The sequence below is a fragment of the Miniopterus natalensis genome, chromosome 13, assembly GCF_054644295.1.
Source record: "Miniopterus natalensis isolate mMinNat1 chromosome 13, mMinNat1.hap1, whole genome shotgun sequence".
Taxonomy (NCBI): Eukaryota; Metazoa; Chordata; class Mammalia; order Chiroptera; family Miniopteridae; genus Miniopterus; species Miniopterus natalensis.
In genome coordinates this window covers 20231707-20251548 of record NC_142093.1, presented here as the reverse complement: position 1 = coordinate 20251548, position 19842 = coordinate 20231707, and the positions used below count along the sequence as shown (strand labels likewise).

The window sequence follows — 19842 nt, the reverse complement described above, 5'->3', positions numbered from 1 at the left end:
TGAATTTATCCTTAAAAAAAAAAAGCAAAATACTCATAAAAATGTAAACTCAAAAAAGAATAACTGATTAAATAAATTATTATCCCATGCTATTTTCTGCATTTCTAAAATTGGAAGAACTCATACCTTTTAAACTTTAGCCTAAAAGTCGATTCTCCCATATAAGGAAAACAATGTTTGAGTTTCAAGATATACTGTATGTTTTCACAGGATGCGGAACCCAAAGGAAAACATACCTTCTGAGAGCATTTCTGGAATGTCTGCTTGATATCTAGGTCCCACTCTGATTTCACCTTTGTCAGCTAACAGTGTTTTCACTGAGGGGTCATAGACCAATGAGTAGAAAAAGGTATCCTGAAAAAAATGACAGAAAATATCTAGGTAAACTTTTTATGAAACAATAAATCCAATGTCACAATACTGAAACCACAAAATTTCGCAAGCATATAAAATTTCACTTTGGTGAACAAATTCATAAATGTCTAAAAGGGAGAACATGAAGTTGCTGTCATCATGTAAAACAGTGTAATATTAAACCAAGCCAAAACAAATAGCTTATAATAAAAGTAGATAATAAAGATTATTTGGTTTAGTCTAAATGAAAATCATTTAAGAGCTCTAAAACAGGGTTTTGAAAAGCTAGCAAAGTTAAGTCATAAGTCAAAGGTAAGACACCTAAAATCAAGTAATCAATTAAACCTCCAAAGCCCACACTAAACAGTATGGATGCATTCATGGATACCAGGCACTCTTACTTTTGGAGTGTCCATCCCACATTTTATCAAAATATTAAAATGTACACACATCCACATTAAATAAACTATAGAAGAGCTGAGCCTTTACACCGTTTACTAATTAAAGTGTCACACTGTATACATTTAATTAAACATCTATTAATTATAAGTCTGCAGTTTTCCTTTAAATCATAACTATACATACCACCACCACCAGCACACCCACCTATCTGTGGTCCAGTAAAATGCAAAAGAGCCCTAGTTACTGGGTCTAATGGGTAAAATGACCTGGCCACCAGTCCTTTGCTAAATTCTGCGTAACCAATGGAGGCTGTCTGAACCAGTCAAGTCTTGTACCTGCTTCCCACTAGGATTCTGAAGGTCACCTACTGCATGACTCTCTGTATTATATCCTGGAAGGGTCCATCCTTACCATTAGCACTTTCCCAAGACCCAGTCAGGCAAGTTGCAAATAACAGATAGTCTGTCAGATTATAAAGCTGTCTCCTTTCAAGGTCCTAGACTGCGGTCATGGAAAAGGAGAAAGACAGACAAGGAGACTCTGAGAAATTCTTCCCAGTGTTTCCATCATGGGTCACTGTGAGGGGAAGAGATTAAAGAGTAAAACTGTTCAAAAGTCACACCATTATGTGACAATTTATGCATCTAAAAAATGCTATCCAAGGAAAAGAAAAAAATCTGCAGAATATACTAACCTGCTTGATACACTGGGGGAGGACAGTCAGTATATAATCAGAGTTGTTCCTTTGCTTTTTAAGACAGGAGCAATAACAAATGTTACTAGGTAACTAAAGCTACTACCACTGGCTCACTATCAGCTTTAAAAGTAGAGATACGTCAGGTCACTTTTAGTCTGTAAAATGTTAGCGAAGTATTCCATAAAAACAAGATTTTTGCATCCCTAGCCAGCATAGCTCAGTTGGTTGGGCGTCATCCTGTGCACTGACCGAAAGGTTGCTGGTTCAATTACCAGTCAGGGCACATACCCAGGCTGTGGGTTCGATTCCTGGTCTGGGTGCGTATGGGAGGCAACTGAGAGATGTTCCTCTCACAATGATGTTTCTCTTTCTCTCCCCCTCTCCCTTCCTCTCTCTCTAAAATCAATGAAATCGGGTGAAGATTAAAATAAAATTTAAAAACTTTTTTTAAGTTTCCTTAAGTACACTGCCAGAGGTCAGTCCCTATTTCAAAGTTTAATAGAAGACTAAGTGGTAAAAAGAATAAAGACATTTGCAAATTTTCACCCAGTACAGTTCTTTGCTAACAATAACTTAGAAGGCAAAAAATATTTAAAAATCCACTCAACAGCCAAATATACCAATAAAATACACTGAAACATACTGAATATTCCCTCCTTTTATTTCTGCTTCTGTGCAATAATTCTAGCATTATTATTATCCACGTTATTCCTTATTATCAACCATTCTGTTGGACAGACTAATGACAAACCCAAGTACCTTCTTTTCTAAATTTCACAAGCATTAAGTTATAAGGACTATTAGCCTTTTTTTCTCCCTTGAATATTTATTTCCTTTTAGTTTTCTTTATTGTTTCTAATGTACAGTAGTTCTACATATTTTTATCTATCTTTTCAGTTATGTTTTCTTCATTTGAGATAAGACAACAATATTTTGAGTATGATAAGAAATATGTCCCTTTAATTCTTTTATATATATATATGGGGGAGGGGAGATTTGGTGTAAACAAAACCACCATAAAGGTTAAATACTGAACATCATCAACAGTAAAATATTTTTTCCATAAGACAAATGCTAAGTCCCATAAAACTGTACATAACATGGAATACTGTCTATGAACATTTCCTCCCTTCACTGAAGCTTATACTTGAATTCAACTAGCTAAACAATGTTAAAATGTTTCTAGCTGAAGTTTACAGAAATAAATATTTTTAGTTAACAAAGTTTATTAGGGTTCCAAGAAAGAAAACAGATCACCAATGGTAAAATCTCATCTGAAAAGAGTCTAAAAGGTATTTATTAAAAATCAACAATGATAACAAAAACAAAAACAAACAAAAAACAGGGAGGATGACCAATTACAGTGAAGTCACTTTTTCATAAAGCCAAAAATATTTCTTCTACTGCCAGCTAAGTCACATTATATTTTAAAAAGGTTTTCATTACCAACTGGAAAAAGAGAGACAAACACAGGAGTTTTTAACTCTTTTCTCAAGTAACCAGAAAAATCAAATTATCCAAATGCATTCTAGTCATTATATTTTTACTATAATACTGCTATGGTGGTGCAATAACTTGGTACGAAATGAAATAAAGTCAAAGGTATGGGCTTCGAGTGAAATAAGGGGGGGCACAAAACAAGTATAATTGTGAATTACCTCTTTATCAAGATATGACAATACTGACTCTGTCTCATTCAGAAGGGCAACAGTGCATTTCCCCCTGTTGAAAGAGGGGAAAAGTGAACGAATAAGTAAACATTTAAGAAAGGCTACTTCACCTTCACAGTGATGACGTATACAAAGTAAGGAATATTCAAAATGTAAGGTTGGCATTAAGAACCCAAGTGGCAGTTAGGAATATACATAAATGTATATACTTAGACTGGCTTTACAATCCTGGTGTTGCATAACCTAAAACATTCAAGACTGTTTTTGTAGACATTTATAGAGAGGCTAACCTGTGGAAGGAACTGTTAGGCAGTAAACCCTTATAACAGAAACCACATTATAGCTATTTCCTAGTTATTCAAGAAAAAAAAGTACAATGAAAAACCTTCAGATTAAGTCAGTTTCCAAGTCTAAAATGAATAAATATGAGGTAGTTTTATATTTTTCAGACATTATGCAAACCATGAAAATCAGTGCCTAATATAATCTTCAGATTTTTAAAGAAGCCACTGCATATGAGAACCTAAAATATATACACATTCATACCAGGATTAACTAAACTTACCTTTATTGAAATTGCTCTGAAGAGTAGTTAAAATTTAAACACAAGGAACTTCTACAGAGCAAGGGGCACAGTAACGATCTATAGGCCTGTTCGACCTTGAAGTCTGATAGCAATTACCTTTGATCCTAAGCCCTGGGTACGAGTCTGGAAATGGATGTCAATTTAAAAGCACTTGTCTAGACTTGAGAAAAAGTAAGCTTATCCAGGTAAAGGCATTTATTACAAGCACTTTTTAAACTGTCCTCACTAGCTTGAAAAATTCAATATGGCAGGAGAATTTTGATAGAGTATTTAAGATATAGATATTGGTCAGGACTCACAAAAATTTTCTAAATACTATAATGTAATATGATTTCCTAAACAAAGTCACTACTTGGCTCTCCACAAAATAACAAGCAAAAATAAACACATCACATATGCGTTATTAGGAACTAGAAGAACTGTTGCTGTTGGATTATCAGGAGTGAAAAACAATTCATCACAGATATGTAAAGTACAGCACAGGGAATAAAGTCAACAACATTGTAATAACTATGTATGGTGCCAAGCGGGCACTGGAAATATCGGTGGAGGGAGGGGATAACTTTGTAAAGTATATGGCTGTCTCATCACTATGCTACACACCTGAAACCAATACAAAATAATACTGAATGTAAACTGTAATTGAAAAATAAAATTTTAAAAAAGGAAAAAATTACCAAAAGCAAAATAAAATACCAAAGGTAAAAATACTAGCACATAGGTAAAATATAAAAATAAAATTACAGTTCTCTAAACATTTTGCAACACTATATTCCTCAAGTTTAAAAAAATTTCCCCTCATAAGGACACCTTTTACTGGTAATCACCTTGGGTTATTATCACGTCAAAATATTTCTCTGGGAGCATGTGGTATCTCCATATTTTCCAATCTCTATTTTGCTTACAAAGAGTTACAAAGGTGTTCTGTTTTTCTAATATACCTTATTCATGCATATTACTGATGCAGAAAAATTAACATTATTACTTCAGTACACATAACAACACTCAAAAGTCAACAATTACCTGACATGCTCTCACACAGGACAGAATTACGAGCAGGAAATTGCTCTGTTGCTGTGAGCATATCTACAGCTGTCACTGAACTTCTATGACCTGTGAATATGTGCAGCATGCTTAAGCAATAAATGGGCTTTCCAAAAAGCCCATTTGTTTGTTTTTTGCCTCAATAACAGCTAACAAAGCAATATTTGTAACAATTAATATTTAATCACCTAGAAGAAATAAAATCTTTCTTTTAAGTTCTCAAAAGTTGGGAATTTTTTTTAATGGGAGGAGTAAAAGCTGCTAAATGTTATTTAATAGATAACACTTTCTTTAATAGTCACTTGAATTTTAAGGGTTAACAGGCACTGAAAATTCATATAAACAATATAGCATACTTAAAGTCTCCTCCATACTGTCTGAAATGACAAGAGAATTTAAACTGAATAATTAAACCATTGTTTTCCTAATTATATTAGGAGATAGAAAACACTGGTTATACCGTTTTAGAGGCATGTTATTTTTTTTTTTAAAAATCAATAGGCTATGTGAGCCAATCTAAAATATAAATTATTTGGGGCAATGTACCTTTTACACAAAGATGAAAGGGTAATAGGTGATTTTAGTTTTTAAATTTTCTTTACTGTAGCTATATTGTACTTTTTCCCAAATTAAAAATGAAAATCCAACACAAAAATTTTCATGTACATACATTAACAGCTAACAAAGCAGGAGGTTGAGTCAGAATTATTTTATGAAGTAAATATGATTATGTAATTAACACATGTACTACATGCCAAGAGTTGCTGATAAAAGTAGTTTAAAGTGAGATTCAAAGTGTTATCTTCCTTTATGCCGAACAAATGCTGGCACACAGATAAACATGTGCTAAATTCTAAGCAAACCCCAAACTAAAGGAATTATCGAACTCTGAATACAGATGGTAGATTTACGCTGAATCGCAAGCAATGATCCTAACTGTTCTCCTCCATAATACTTTAATCCTTAAAACACCGAAATATGATGATAAAATATATCAAAGACCTTAACACAAAGCAAGAACACTCTAGGCCCATGTAATTATTCATACTGCTTTTCTATAAGGAACCATGCAAGGGAAAGGAAATTCTATAGAGATAACATACTTTCCCACAGATCATTCAAAAAGTTATTTAAAGTATACTGTTTCAGAGACTGTGCTGGGACAGAGACATGTGTGAATAAATAATTACCAAACAGCATGGTCCCATGTTTAATGGCAGGTGCTGATCAGCCTACTATATGCTTAGCAAGATTCCTATATAATCCCACAGATTCAAAAACCATATGTAAAAATGTACATACTGGTAATATATTTCTTTTATCTACAGATGTTACCAATCTGATGAAAAAGAGACAGTTTACATTATCATCTATTTCCATACTGCCTGAAGAATTTCCTTCAGTTTCATACGACTGCAGCTTGTAGAATGGGTCAGAGCTCACCAACCCTGCTTGGGAAAATGCAGATTTCTTAGCCAGGCCAGACTGAAGGACTCCAAGTACTTGGGGGAGGTTCAGGAATCTACCTGATAACCAAGCATCGCCAGGGGAGCGTCAGGCACACTGAACTTGGAATACCACTAGACACATGCAGAGTCTGCCTTTAAACTGTCCTTGTTCAATGAAAGCCATTATTTCTTCATTTAAAAAATGCGTACTTCTCAGTGGCCTTACGAGTCTTACATTTGCTCTGAATTCTGAAGATTTTTTTCATATAAAAAATGCTAGGTTCTGTGATTAGAAATTCGGCAAATACAGTTTTATACAGCATTGCACCCATTAAATACAATGAGCAACCAAATAAAATAATGAAGTTCAAAGATCCACCATGCTTTCAAAAAATTACATCTCTCAGCAGAAACACTGTAAAATAGGACAAAAGGAAAGATTCAAATTTCTAAAGGAAAAATAAAATAAAAAGTAAATTCTGAAGGAAATTATTTCTAAACATATTTGTTTATGTGCCAAAAAAAAAACACCTCCATCCAACTGTGAAAAACATTCTCAGATAACCAAGGACTAAAATTTTTTTTACATTTTAGAAGACTAATGGAAAGGAAAAGGCAAAACAATTATTATACTCTCAGTGAAACAAAAGGTTGTACAAGAAAGAGCATGTGAGGAATATTTATATGGTCACAAAATACAAAGACTGATCATTAAGTTAAATAAAAGTTGTGATATTGGCAATACCTGGGAAAGAGAAGGGAAGGAAGAGAAAGTAAAGAGAGATTTCTAAAACGGAGAAATCAGTATCAGCAGCGTAAGAGTGGTAAACACGCAGAAGCCACTGTCAGAGAAGCTGAACATGACTACAGTGGGGAACCAGGCACATGACTATTCAGTATTATTAGAAAGCTCTACACATTTGACTTTAAAAATATAAAATTTAAAGTAAAAGGGGGGATCCCAATTAGATAAAGTGCATAAATGTCTATGACTGCTATACATGTGAAAGGAGCGAGGTTTTCTCAACCTTAGCGTTACTGACGTTCGTTGCGGGGCTGCCCTGGAAGGGGAGGATACTGAAGCAGCATCCCTGGCCTCTGCCTCACTGGATGACAGTAGCATCCTCACACCTAGCTGTGACTACCAAAACTGTCCAGGCCTTGCCAAATGTCCCCCAGGACATAGAACTGTCCCTGGTTAAGAACCATTGCTCTATATTATAGAGTTGTTGACATGGTTTTCTTAACTAAATCGTAGTAACAAACATTTAAGGACTGCCTATGTTAATTGAAAGAATATGATTTTATGGATCATTTTCTAGATTATAAAAAGCAGAAAGACAGCCCGGCCGGGCGTGGCTCAGCGGTTGAGCATCAACCTGGGATCCAGGCGATCGGGTTCCATTCCCGGTCAGGGCACATGCCCGGGTTGCGGGCTCGATCCCCAGTCGGGGGCGTGCAGGAGGCAGCCGATCAATGACTCTCTCATCATTGATGTTTCTATCTCTCCCTCTCCCTCTCTCTCTCTGAAATCAGTAAAGATATATTAAAAAAAAAAAAGTAGGACAAAGAAGAAATCTGGAAACCTTTCAGAATTTCTATTCAAAGATGTATTTTCTGTTCTTAATACTGCTGTAACAGATGTTAAGAAGTAAAAATCAAAAGAGGACCAAAAAGAGAAAACCCAAAAAACCAAACACCCATGAGTAGGCGAGGTAGAGGAGTAAAACGCCAGGAAGAGCAGCCAGGATTAATGTGGATTCTGTGGAGAAAAATGACAGTGTTTTGGAAAGGTCGTTGTGCCTGTGGCATGTGGAGAGTACTGAAAGATCAAGACTTCAATCCACGATTCCAGAGATTTGATAAAAATATGAAAGAAACTGTCAACAAGTAAATTCAAGGGGGGAATCCTCTTGGTGCCACATTACCCTGTTACAGCCAGGAGAAAGTGAAGTGTGCAAAAGGTAGCAGGTGCTAGGACAGTCCCTGCTCCAGAACAGGATGGCGATTTGTTCTAACTGCTGGAAAAGTCACAGGCATTCCCACAACTGTGTGGGACACCAGTACTAGGGACAAAATGCAGTATGTACTTCCACCTAGCCCAGGGCTTTTCTGCGTCGTGGTTTTGGTTGGAGAAGAAAACACTTCAACCCACGGGGAATAGACTGATCCTTTCAAGGAAAGATTATATAGTGTAAACACAACATTCAAAAAAAGTGTGCTATAAACATGTAGACTCAAATGTTAAATTATGATATGATTTTTCTCTATTTCACTTGCTCTATTTTTCCTCTAGTTCTCCTACTAGCAACACTAAGTAATTAACTTCCTTAGGTTAATTTCATTTTTTTCGGGTTTTTTTCTTTTTTCTTTTTTCTGAAGAAGGGAAGCCACTGAGTTTAGAATTTTATTGCAGCTAATACATTAAGTGGATAGTTAAGGCTTGACAACACATAATTGCCTATAAAGACCTTTGCAGCCAGTGCCTACCACCCTCACTCCGAATGAACGTTCTTGGATGGCTCCAGCGTTAGAGACAATCATTAACAACTGCAAACAGCAAATCCCTCTCCCGACAGCACTCGGAACTCGGCCAGCTGCCTGGACGGCCCTCGGAGGGTCTCCGCCAGCTCTGAAGGGTGATTTCGGTCCATCTCTACCCTCCTGCTTGTCTTTATGGCAGAACTTATTCTCTTTTTCTCAGCCTTTCCCAATTCATGTTTCCTATCCTGATTCTCCGGAGTACAGCATCTTCTTTGGATGGCTCCATGGGCACCTGGCTGGCTTCAGCAACCATGTCTCGAGTTTTCTGCAGGCAATCTGCCAGATTTTGGAGCTGAGAGCAGCTACATTCAGAGGTGAGTATCAATTCTCCCAACCTGTTGATCTTATTTTTATGCATGATGGCCATCTTCTGGCCATGGCTCTGCATCCAGTCGGCGGTTGCCAGGAGGAACCTGACTTCAGCCTTGGCGTTCACTTTATTAACGTTCTGGCCTCCAGGACTGCTACTCTGACAGTAAGATACTGTTAAGCGATCTAGAGGAATATCATTGTTGGTTTGACTTGCTGCATCCAGCACCCTCCACACAGTGTCCGAGCCCCGCGAATCCGGGCAGAGCTTGTCCAGGCTGCAGATGCTCTGGAATTCGGTGCCGTCTGCCTGCTTGAGCAGATCCTGGCGGGGGCAGCGCGTGGGCATCAGGAGCAGCCAGGCTCCGCTCGGCTCAGGCCCCGCTCGGCTCAGGCCCCAGCGCAGGTGCCCGGTGGCCGACACGGTCGAGTCCCCGGATTGCTTCCTAATTTCATTTCTTAAGTAGCACTAGTTATTGCCCTTTAGGCTAATTCAAATTTTATTTACAAACTCCCAGAAAACTGCAAAAATCTAACATCTTAAAATAAAAATATCAGAGAAAGGAAATGTGAGGAAGAAAATTGCCTTTATAAGAATTTTTTTTAATATATTTTTATTGATTTCAGAAATATGAAGGGAGAGAAAAAGAGAAACATCAATGATGAGAGAGTCATTGATCAGCTACCTCCTGCACACCCCCCACTGGGGATGGAGCCCAAAACTCCGGCATGTGCCCTGAGGAACCGAACCTTGGTCTCCTGGATCCTAGGTCAAAGCTTAATCACTGAGCCACACCCGGCCGGGCTATAAAATTTTTTTTAAAGATTCAATTCCAAATAAGTTCCTTTAACATTAGTAGCCAACTGAAGAGAGAATACTAATTCAAGTAAAGTTCTATTTTAATACATATATACTTAATAGTTAGCATTTTCAATCAACTTGTCGTCTTTTTCAAAAATTGTTTTCTCTGAAGATAGCAAAAAGAGGTCTCAACAAACACATCATATATTAATTTCACAAATTACAAATCCTTTCAGGTGAATCTCCCTGCTTTAATCAATATAGAAATACAGGGAAATACAAAATCCAGAAAGTATAATTAGGACGTTTTCATCTATTTTACTTAGTGAAAGTTATTTTGTACATATCCTCACAATCACATATGTGAAAGAACTCATGTACAAGTTTATTATTTTTCACAGCAAAAGACTAAAATGAAAACTGATGAACAGAATAGATTCAATGACATGGAAGCATAGATGAGACTGATGAATGTCAGAGGGATGGAGGAGGGCGGGTGGGTGGAGGGGGAGAGAGTAACCAAAGAATTTATGTGCATATATGCACAACCCAAGGACACGGACAATGGTGGGGAGAGGGACTGGGGAGGGGGAAGGAACGGGGTGGAACGGATCATTGGGGAGAAAAAGGGACATCTGTAATATTTTAAACAATAATAAAATTTTAAAAAAAGAAAAAAAAAGACTAAAATGAACCAAATATCCATCAATTAGGATTAAGTTAGAAATAGTACAAAATAGCCATAGCAAAGAATGAGGCAGATCTCCCAAGATATTTCATTTAAAAAGCACATCATCAAAAAATAAATAAGCAGCCCGGTGGGCGTGGCTCAACAGCTGAGCGTCAACCTAGGGCGTGGCTCAACAGCTGAGCGTCAACCTATGGACTAGGAGGTCACCGTTCAGTTCTCGGTCAGGGCACATGCCCCAGGTTGTGGGCTCCATCCCCAGTGGGGGGCGTGCAGAAGGCAGCCGATCAATGACTCATCATTGATGTTTCTATCTATCTCTCCCTCTCCCTTCCTCTCTAAAAATCCATAAAAACATTTAAAAATAAATAAGTAAAAATAAAAATCACAACATCAAAGCATCATAATTTACTTACAAACATAAACATATACACATCTTATTGCTTCTATATATATGAAATAGTATAGTATACAGTTTCTGGAAGTATACATAATGTTAAGAAGAAACAACAGACCCAAAATGGAGTCACTTGTGATAAAATCCACCAAGACTTAATACCTAACCTACCTGCAGTTTCAGTCTCTCTCAGGAGTACAGTTTTGAACCAATCAGTCTGGAATTTCCTGATCAACACTAAGGAGGCAATCTACCTAATAAAACCTCCTGCCTTCCCCTAGTGCAAGGTGACCTGGCCTGCAATAATGCACTTTTAACCTCCCTCTGCTAGTAAAAACCTTCTATTTTGTACAGTCCCTCGGAGCTCCCTTCAATGTGCTAGAAGGGATCTTGTCCAATTCATGAATCCTTTAATAAAGCCAATTAGATCTTCAAATTTACTCGGTTGAATTTTTGTTCTTTAACAATATGATTCTAGAAACATTAACAGGCTGGGGAACTGTACAGTAGTGAGACACTTTATAGTATACACCATATTTTGATTTCTGAACTATATCTATATAGTACATGACTCCACAAACGTTTAAATTTTTAAAAGGAGGGGTCTAATCAGTTTTCTGTGATCCTGACAACAACAAAAAAAAACACTGCTCTACCACCCACTGCTTTTGGATCCCAGATTACTCCAAACACTCATCCAAAATGGGGATACCATCCCCAACCATAGTAATTCACAATAAACTCACTATGGCAACCTATTCCCATCAACTGCCATCTACTAACTACATTTCACACAAGGAGACACATCCCAATACTGTAAAGTATTTTTTAGCCAGTAACCTAACTGAAAGAAGTTTAAAAGCATTCCAATGGGGGGGGGGGAATGGGATAATATTTTTAGAGTCTCAACAGAGTCATAATGAATTAAATGACAGGCAAAGCCTACATGTTTATCTCCTCTTTTCTGGGATGCCTTTAAAATGATGAAGAGAACCAGAAACAAAAGAACCTAAGTCACTCTAAAGAAGGGGCCATCAGCATATGGAAGATTTCAGAAAATTCTGGAAGATAAAGATAGATAAGAGAGATAGAGCAAAGCAAACCAAAGTTCAAAATGAGAATTTCAATCAGCAGGGACACTAAGACTAGGAACAAGGCACAAATGTCCACTATATGCATTACTATTAAACATGGCATTGGAGGTTTTAGCTAATACAATCAAAAGAGAGAAAAACAATTAAGTCCAAAATATGCATAAAGAGAGCTGATGCTAGGGAAAAATGAAATTGATTTACCTAGCAGAGCCTTAAAGAAGTTCCAGTAAGAACAGGAACTAGAAGAGCCAGCTCTGTATTCTAACTGGAAGCCACCAGCAAAGTCTGCCCACACAAAGGGAGCTCCTGGTTGGCCTTGATTTTAAATAGGAACAGACAGCTATGAATCATCTAATATTTGAAGAAAGACTACAGCAGAAAAGATAAATATCAAAAAAAAATCAAAGAACAAAAACTGAACCTGGAGGAAACAGAGGTGGTTTAAACAAAGAGAACTCTGAAGATACAAATTTAAATTTTTAAAAAGATTTGTGAGGGTACTGCATTCACAAAACAAAAACAGGATGCACTGGAAAATAACAGTATGGAGACAAAAAAGAACCTCTGAAATTTAAAAAATTTTAAATATCACTGGCGAAATTAAAGCATCAGTAGATGGGCTGGAAGATAAACGTCAAAAATTTAGCTCAGAACCAAAAACAGAAAATATAAGAAAAGACAAAGACCATTCATCCAGGAAACCGAACATATAAGCAACAGAAGTACTGGAAAGTGGGGGGGAAATGAAAGAAATACTAGGGGGGCAAAGGCCCAGCTATAAAGGAAGACAGGTATCTAAAATGGTCTACCAAATATCCTCACAATTGAGGCATCACTGAAATCTCAGGATACAATGGGTATGAGAATTCTAAGAAAATTTAAGAGAGGGGAAAAAACAGGTAATATGCAAAGTATGGAGAATCTATGTAATATAAACTTACTGTTCAATGACCATAGATATTTGAGGACAAAGTTTTGAGAGAAAGTAATTTTTAAGTCAAAATTCAATAGTAAGCCAAACTATGTATTATGGAAGTAATAATAAAGTATCTATGTATTTCATTTCAAAATAGTAAAGGAAGAATTACAAAATATGTAAAAGAGAGGTTGAGTCTGATAAAATTGAGAACCTCTGCTGTAAGGTATTACACGTTAAACCTTAAAACTAAAATTAAGAATCAGAACCAAAAAACACAGAAGTCTTCCAACACATATATGAAAAAGGAACAGCATAATTAGAATATCACCACTGTATAACAACTATGAATTAATGAATCTCTAGACAATAATCATCAAATACCAGTGACATCCAGAAAAGAAATATTATGTATCTCCAGATACACAATACAACCTATGAAGTTTTTGTGTATTGAACATTCCTCTTCCCCAACAAAAAAGAAAGAAACTGAACTACATCTTCTATATATAAGTACCGATTCATGGGAAATATGAGGGAGAGAGGGACATGGTAGAGAACACCATGGGATACAATCAACAAAATCCAAACAGTAAGAAACAAAACCCTCATTTCATCAACAAAAAATAGCAAGGGGAGGAAAAAGAAAGAAAAAGGGAAGCCGTCATTTATTTCCCCTATGGCCACCCAAGTTACTTGGCATCATTTTCTAAAAAGACCACCCTTCCCCCGCTATTCTGCAATGGTGCTGTCATCAAATATGAAGTTGTATTATGTATGTGGGTATGTTCTGGCTTTTCAATTAAGTCCCACAGGTTTATTTCTCAATGTACCTACTAATGCCACTCTATTTTAATTATTCTAACTATGCAAGTGTCTTAATATCTAATAATATAAGCCTCCAACATTTACATTTCTGTTCTTCAAGACTGACTTTGTCAATGGTTCTCAAACTTCTTTATCTCAAGATTTTTTTACATTCCTAAAAATTATTGACGACCTCAAAGAACTTTTGCCTTTCTGAGTTTTATCTGTCAATATTTACTTACCATGTTAGAAATTACTAATTTAAAATAAAAATAAACATATATTAGTAAATATTTGTTATAATTACTATATTTTCCCAAACAAAAAAATACGTAATGAGGACAGTGGCACTGTTTTATGCTTTTGCAAATCTCTTCATGTCTGGCTTAGTAGGAAACTACATTTTCACCTGAGTAACAAGTTTACTTCATTTTCAAAAAAATCCTCCAAATATTCATGTCTAAGTAACCACAGCTTGTCTTTCAGTGGTTACTTCAAGTAAAAACGGTGTTCCATGTAAAGGCAGCTAGTTCAACTATTCAAACTATTCCGTGAGGGGTTGTTTTAATAACCATCTTGCTTCCATATGGAACATAATCTATGCATACTCCCCACTTTATCGCAGAGAATGTTAAAAGGCTGTGTGATCTCTTGACACAAGGCAGAGGCCTGCACAAAACCGTCAGTGTACTGCCTGCCACTGAACTGTGCTCTGTACACTCTATAATGGTAAGTCTGATGTGAATTTTTCTTCAAGTTTTTTTTAACCCTCACCCGAGATTTTTTCCGTTGCTTTTCAGAGAGTGGAGGGGGGGGAGGGAGAGATCAGTGTGAGAGAGACACATCCATTGGCTGCCTTCTGCACGCACCCGGCCAGGGCCCAGGATCCAGCCCGTAACCGAGGTAATGTGCCATTGGTCGCATTCGAAGCCGGGACCCTTCAGTCCTCAGGCCAATACTCTAACCACTGAACCAAACCAGCTAGGGCTTTCCCAATTTTAAAAAAAGAGATGAAAGGTTAAGATTATTAAAATTAATAAACTGTGTCAAGAACACTCTTTAGTGTCGTTTTTGTTTTTACTGCAAATGCAGAGAAGTGAAGAATACAGTGACAATTATAGCAGTTTGGTGCCACTGCCCTGATTTGTGCTAAGGTGCAAGCAGTTTATCCACCACTACTTTTGCACATGCTTTTTACTTTTGGAAAATCAACACAGGGAAAGGGCAAATAATCTTAATGTTGTTTTGAAAATAGTTTTGACCTCATAAAGCCCTGAAAGGGTCCAGGGGGACACCTCAGAGTACATGAACCATGCTTTGAAAACTCCTTTTCACCTTTCTTGATCCTTTCCACTCCCATACATTCTGCAACCAGCTTAATTTACACACTTACACTTAACACACACACAGAAACCCTGCTGAGCTTTTCTTTGGAAATATACTGAATCTTTGGAACAATGTGGGAAAGCTGACATTGCCCTGCATTCACTTACCCTGCATTTATTTACTTAAGTCTTTAACTCCTCCAGCAATACTTTGTAGTTACCAGATAAGAGTTTTTACACAGCTTTCCCCTTTCTTTATAAATTTACTTCTAGGTACTTGGTGTTTTTTGATGATGTTGTAAATGGTATCTTTTTAAACTTAGTTTTCTAACTGACCCCTCTTCACATCATATAAATAAAACAAACTTAAATACAAAAGGTGAAACAGTAAAACTTCAAGAAAACACAAACTCTCTCCATGATCTTAAGAAATCTTTGCTTATTCCAAGACGGTGGCACTTGGATTTATCTTTGAAAGAGCACTGTTCCTTTATTTACCTGTCCTCCCCTCCTCCTGCAATTCCATCACTCATTTTCCAACCATATTTCTCATATATTTAAAAACAACCCAAACAAGCTAGAAAGAGCAAAGATGACAACAGCTGCGCAGAATAAGCACTACTTAGCAAGAGAGAAAGCTACACACAAGTAATGCAGCTCCTCTGTCATTCCAAGTAAATTCCAGCAGTGTGTGGCCAAAACCCAACAAATGCACGTAAGATTAGAAGAGGCATAAATGATACACCAAAATGTAGGTGCCACTGGGTGGAGGAATTATAGGGGTGTGAGTGTGTGAGAGAGAGAAAAAGAGAGAGAGAAGGGGGTGGGGGTCTTCTGTATTTTCTGTATTTCAACAATAAATTATAATTCTTCCATTATCAGAAAATAAATAATAAATGTTTATTTTAAAGTCCAGTAATGCTGAGAGAACAGCACAATGGCATATTCATAACGTACAGTGATGGAAATATAAACTGACAGAATAATTTTTGGTTTTTTGGTTTGTTTTTTTAAAAATACATCTTCATGGATTTCAAAGAGAGGAAGGGAGAGGGGGAGAGAAAGAGAGGAACATCAATGATGAGAGAGTCATTGATCGGCTGCCCCCGACTGGGGATCGAGCCTGCAACCCAGGCACATGCCCTGACCGGGAATCGAACCCAATCACCTGGATCCCAATCGCCTGGATGCTCAACCACTGAGCCACACCCGGCCAGAATAATTTTTGAAGGACATTTAGCATTTTGTAACAAAAACATTTGTTAAATGTGTCCCTAATTAGAAACAGTTCCGCTATCAAATGGGGATGGGTAGTGCCGCTCCTTTACTGCTACGGGAAAGGAGGATAGAGAGCTCTCAACACATCTCCCTCTATCCTGTCTTCATCAGGACCAGCCACGCTGTCAGGCAAGAAGGGGATAAAAATGAACACAAAATGGCATTTTCCCTCCTAATGTCCAAATTTTTAAATAACACTTTTCCCCATTAAATATTTAAAGTGCTTCCATTTCAGAAAAACTAGAAATACAGAAAAGCATAAGAGGAAAGTTGCTTGTATTTTCTGATATCAAAATCATTCTGCCTTGGCCAGTGTGGCTCAGCAGTGAAGCATCAACCTAGGATCTCAGAGATCGAGGTTCGATTCCCGGTCAGGGCACATGCCCGGGTTGTGGGCTCCATCTCCAGTGGGGGACATGCAGGAGGCAGCTGATTAATGAATCTCATCATTGCTGTTTCTATCTCTCTCCTTCTCCCTTCCTCTCTCTCTGAAATCAATAAAAATATATATTTTTTAAAGTAAAAAAAAAAATTGCCATGGACCAAATACTGAGTTCCTATCTACATTTGTGACACAGACATATGATTATTAATGAAAACCATCTCGTTTATTCACAAAGTAAAGGTCATTAACTAAAAAAAATAATTCTGAAATAAACACATCAGTATATATTTTTCTACAAACTTATATGACAACTTCTGTTAGATAAAATCCAAACAGTAGAATTGCCGAGTCAGAGAATATACACTCATTACGACCTCATTCTTCTAACTATTCTGTGTGATGAACACACCCAAATGTAGAAGAATTAACCTATCTCCCTACCCTCACCAACACTGGGCATTAAAACAAGAACTACAGTATTCCATCCGCCAAATAACACTTATTGGCTAGGAACTTTACCATTTCTCCCTTTCTCAGGGTTGCTATTTACTCACAAATTCACTTTTTTGGTAACAATATGGGTTGGCAAAAATAGGTTTACAGTTGTTCATATGGAAAATAACACAATAATTAATAAATAATGCAAGAATAAACTCCATGTTTCACGTACTCACAAATGTAAACCTATTTTTGCCCACCCCTGTATGTACGCAAGAAAAGATTACCTGTTCTCTGCCTAGGCCTCCATGTAAAAGCCTAATGTTATCTGAGTGAGTCACTCTCACCCCGCCCCCCCCTCCCAGGCCTGAGCTAACTTGTGATTCCATATATCCAATCCTTTAATTCTCAGAGAGGAAGGCACACAATCTAAAATTTCATTTAAGGCCCGGCCAGGTGTGGCTCAGCCGCTGAGCGTCGACCTAGGATCCAGGCGATCAGAGTTCGATTCCTGGTCAGGGCACATGCCCGGGTTGTGGGCTTGATCAATGACTCTCTCATCATTGATGTTTCTGTCTCTCTCTCTCCCTCTCCTTTCCTCTCTCTGAAATCAATAAAGATATATTTTTTAAAAAAATAAAATAAAATAAAATTTCATTTAAGGTCAGTAGTAATTAAGAAGAGGTTATTCTATTATCTATCGTTGATGACTTTTATTTCCTTAAAGAACAAAAATAAAATTAAATGGATACTATTCAAGCTTTAAATTCTGCCTGGCTATAGTTTACTATGTTCCACAGTAGGCAGGAAAATGGGGGTGGAAGATACCAACCTTCAAGCATCTTGTACTCTAAGACAATGTCTGACTAGAATATACAGAAATATTACATAAGCCCCAAGATTTGCATCAGCTGCTCAAGACACTTTTTCAACTGAATTAAGAAAGCTCCTCATTTTGGAGGTAAGGAAACCATGTCAGAAGCAATATGGCATCACTTAAGCAAGACAAGCTCACCACAAACAGTGGCTATAGCCGGTCTCCTATGGGGCAATAGTAATGATGATGATGATGATGACAACAATATTTGTATTCTGAAATCCTAACCTACAAATTATTTAAAAGGAAAAGCACATAAGGTTTTCTCTGAAGCACCTGCCATTAAGAGACTGCTTGAACACGATGTGCACGTATGCGTTTAAGATCTATCCTACTACTGGCAACAAATTTAGATTCTAGAATGGCTTCTCTGGCCTTTTTTAAAAGCACAGTCAGGATGGAGCAATGAGGTAGACAAAATCCTCACCAGTGGTGCTCTGAACGAGGTCAGGCACGGATACACTGGTTTCTTTCCCACCACTCACTCCTCAAAACAAGACAGACTTGGACAAGAAAGCACTAGGTACAAAACCCTTTACTGTAGGACAAATTGAAGCCAATAATCAAAAGGTACCTAAGGAAATGCTTTGAAAACACACTGAATCGTAACTTCAGAGGTTGTGATACAGGTCCCAAGGTTGGCCAGCAGGAAAGGATTGGCTCTTTTTAAATATGACTAAGTAGCTGCACCAGAGGCTGGGAAGAGGCATTAATCATTATATATACAATGCTGTAATTAGCAGCTTCTACAAAGCCAGGCTTTGTGTGTTCAAGATGTGGAAAAAATTACATTGGACCATATATAAGACATATCCATAAACTCAGACACCCAATGAAGTAAGTACTTCCCAGTTGCTACTATATATCTAGCACTGTAACATAATCTTTTAGTATAATAGCAAAGTTTATATGCTTAACTCAGTTTTTAATTTAGTTCTGTTCATTTGACTTGAGCATCTAAATAAAACTATGTGGTGGGGAAAGAAAATCAAAGAGCCTACCTATTCAACAAGTGCCTGATTAGCTTTCTTTCCATGTCTGATGCTTTTTAACACTTACAGTCATGTACACATCATAATGCTGTATCTCTGCAGTGAGGCAGTCCGGGTTGATTTCTGAATCTGCCATTTAAAAGCTTTGAGTCTGACAAGTTACTTAACCTTTTTGTGCTTCAGTCTCATCTGTAAAATGGGGGTTATAACAGGACCTACTTTATCAAGTCATTGTGAGGATTATATAAGATACATGTAGCCCGGCCGGGCGTGGCTCAGCGGTTGAACGTCGACCTAGGATCCAGGAGATCGGGGTTCGATCCCCGATCAGGGCACATGCCCGGGTTGCGGGCTCGATCAATGACTCTCTCATCATTGATGTTTATATCTCTCTCTCTCTCTCTCCTTTCCTCTCTCTGAAATCAATAAAGTTATATATATTAAAAAAAAAGATACAAGTAAAGCAAGTGGAATAACAATGATCATAAAGGTTCAATAAATGTTAGATTTTTTAAAGCCAAGTTCAATAAACATGGGCTAAATATAAAACTGAATATAGTCTTATATATACTTATAACAGGTCCAGCACAATAATCAATATTATATTGCTTTATAAACAGTGTATGCAGCATATAATCTATTATTAATGACATAAGGTGCTATGTGTGAAGCATGCTGCCTCTCCCTTTGTCAAAAAAACCCAAACTGTTCCAAAAGCATTCTCATTGCTCAAGTCTTATCTATCTCACAACCAAGAGGTGACTCACTAACCCTACCCAGAACTGACTG

The 19842-nt window shown here is 37.2% G+C and overlaps 1 protein-coding gene and 1 pseudogene across 2 annotated transcripts in view; both read right to left on the bottom strand.

Annotated features, from left to right (window-relative positions):
* MTA3 (metastasis associated 1 family member 3) overlaps positions 1–19842 on the bottom strand; it is a 110263-nt gene that overhangs the window by 51238 nt on the left and 39183 nt on the right. For both annotated transcript variants that reach the window (XM_087823516.1, XM_087823518.1), the window contains exons 5-6: positions 3112–3175; positions 237–354 (exon numbers count right to left, since the gene is read on the bottom strand). In XM_087823516.1, the coding sequence (XP_087679642.1) occupies positions 237–354; positions 3112–3175 (182 nt within the window). The remainder of the gene's footprint in view (positions 1–236; positions 355–3111; positions 3176–19842) is intronic.
* On the bottom strand, positions 8638–19189 carry LOC107539761 (large ribosomal subunit protein mL62 pseudogene; annotated as a pseudogene).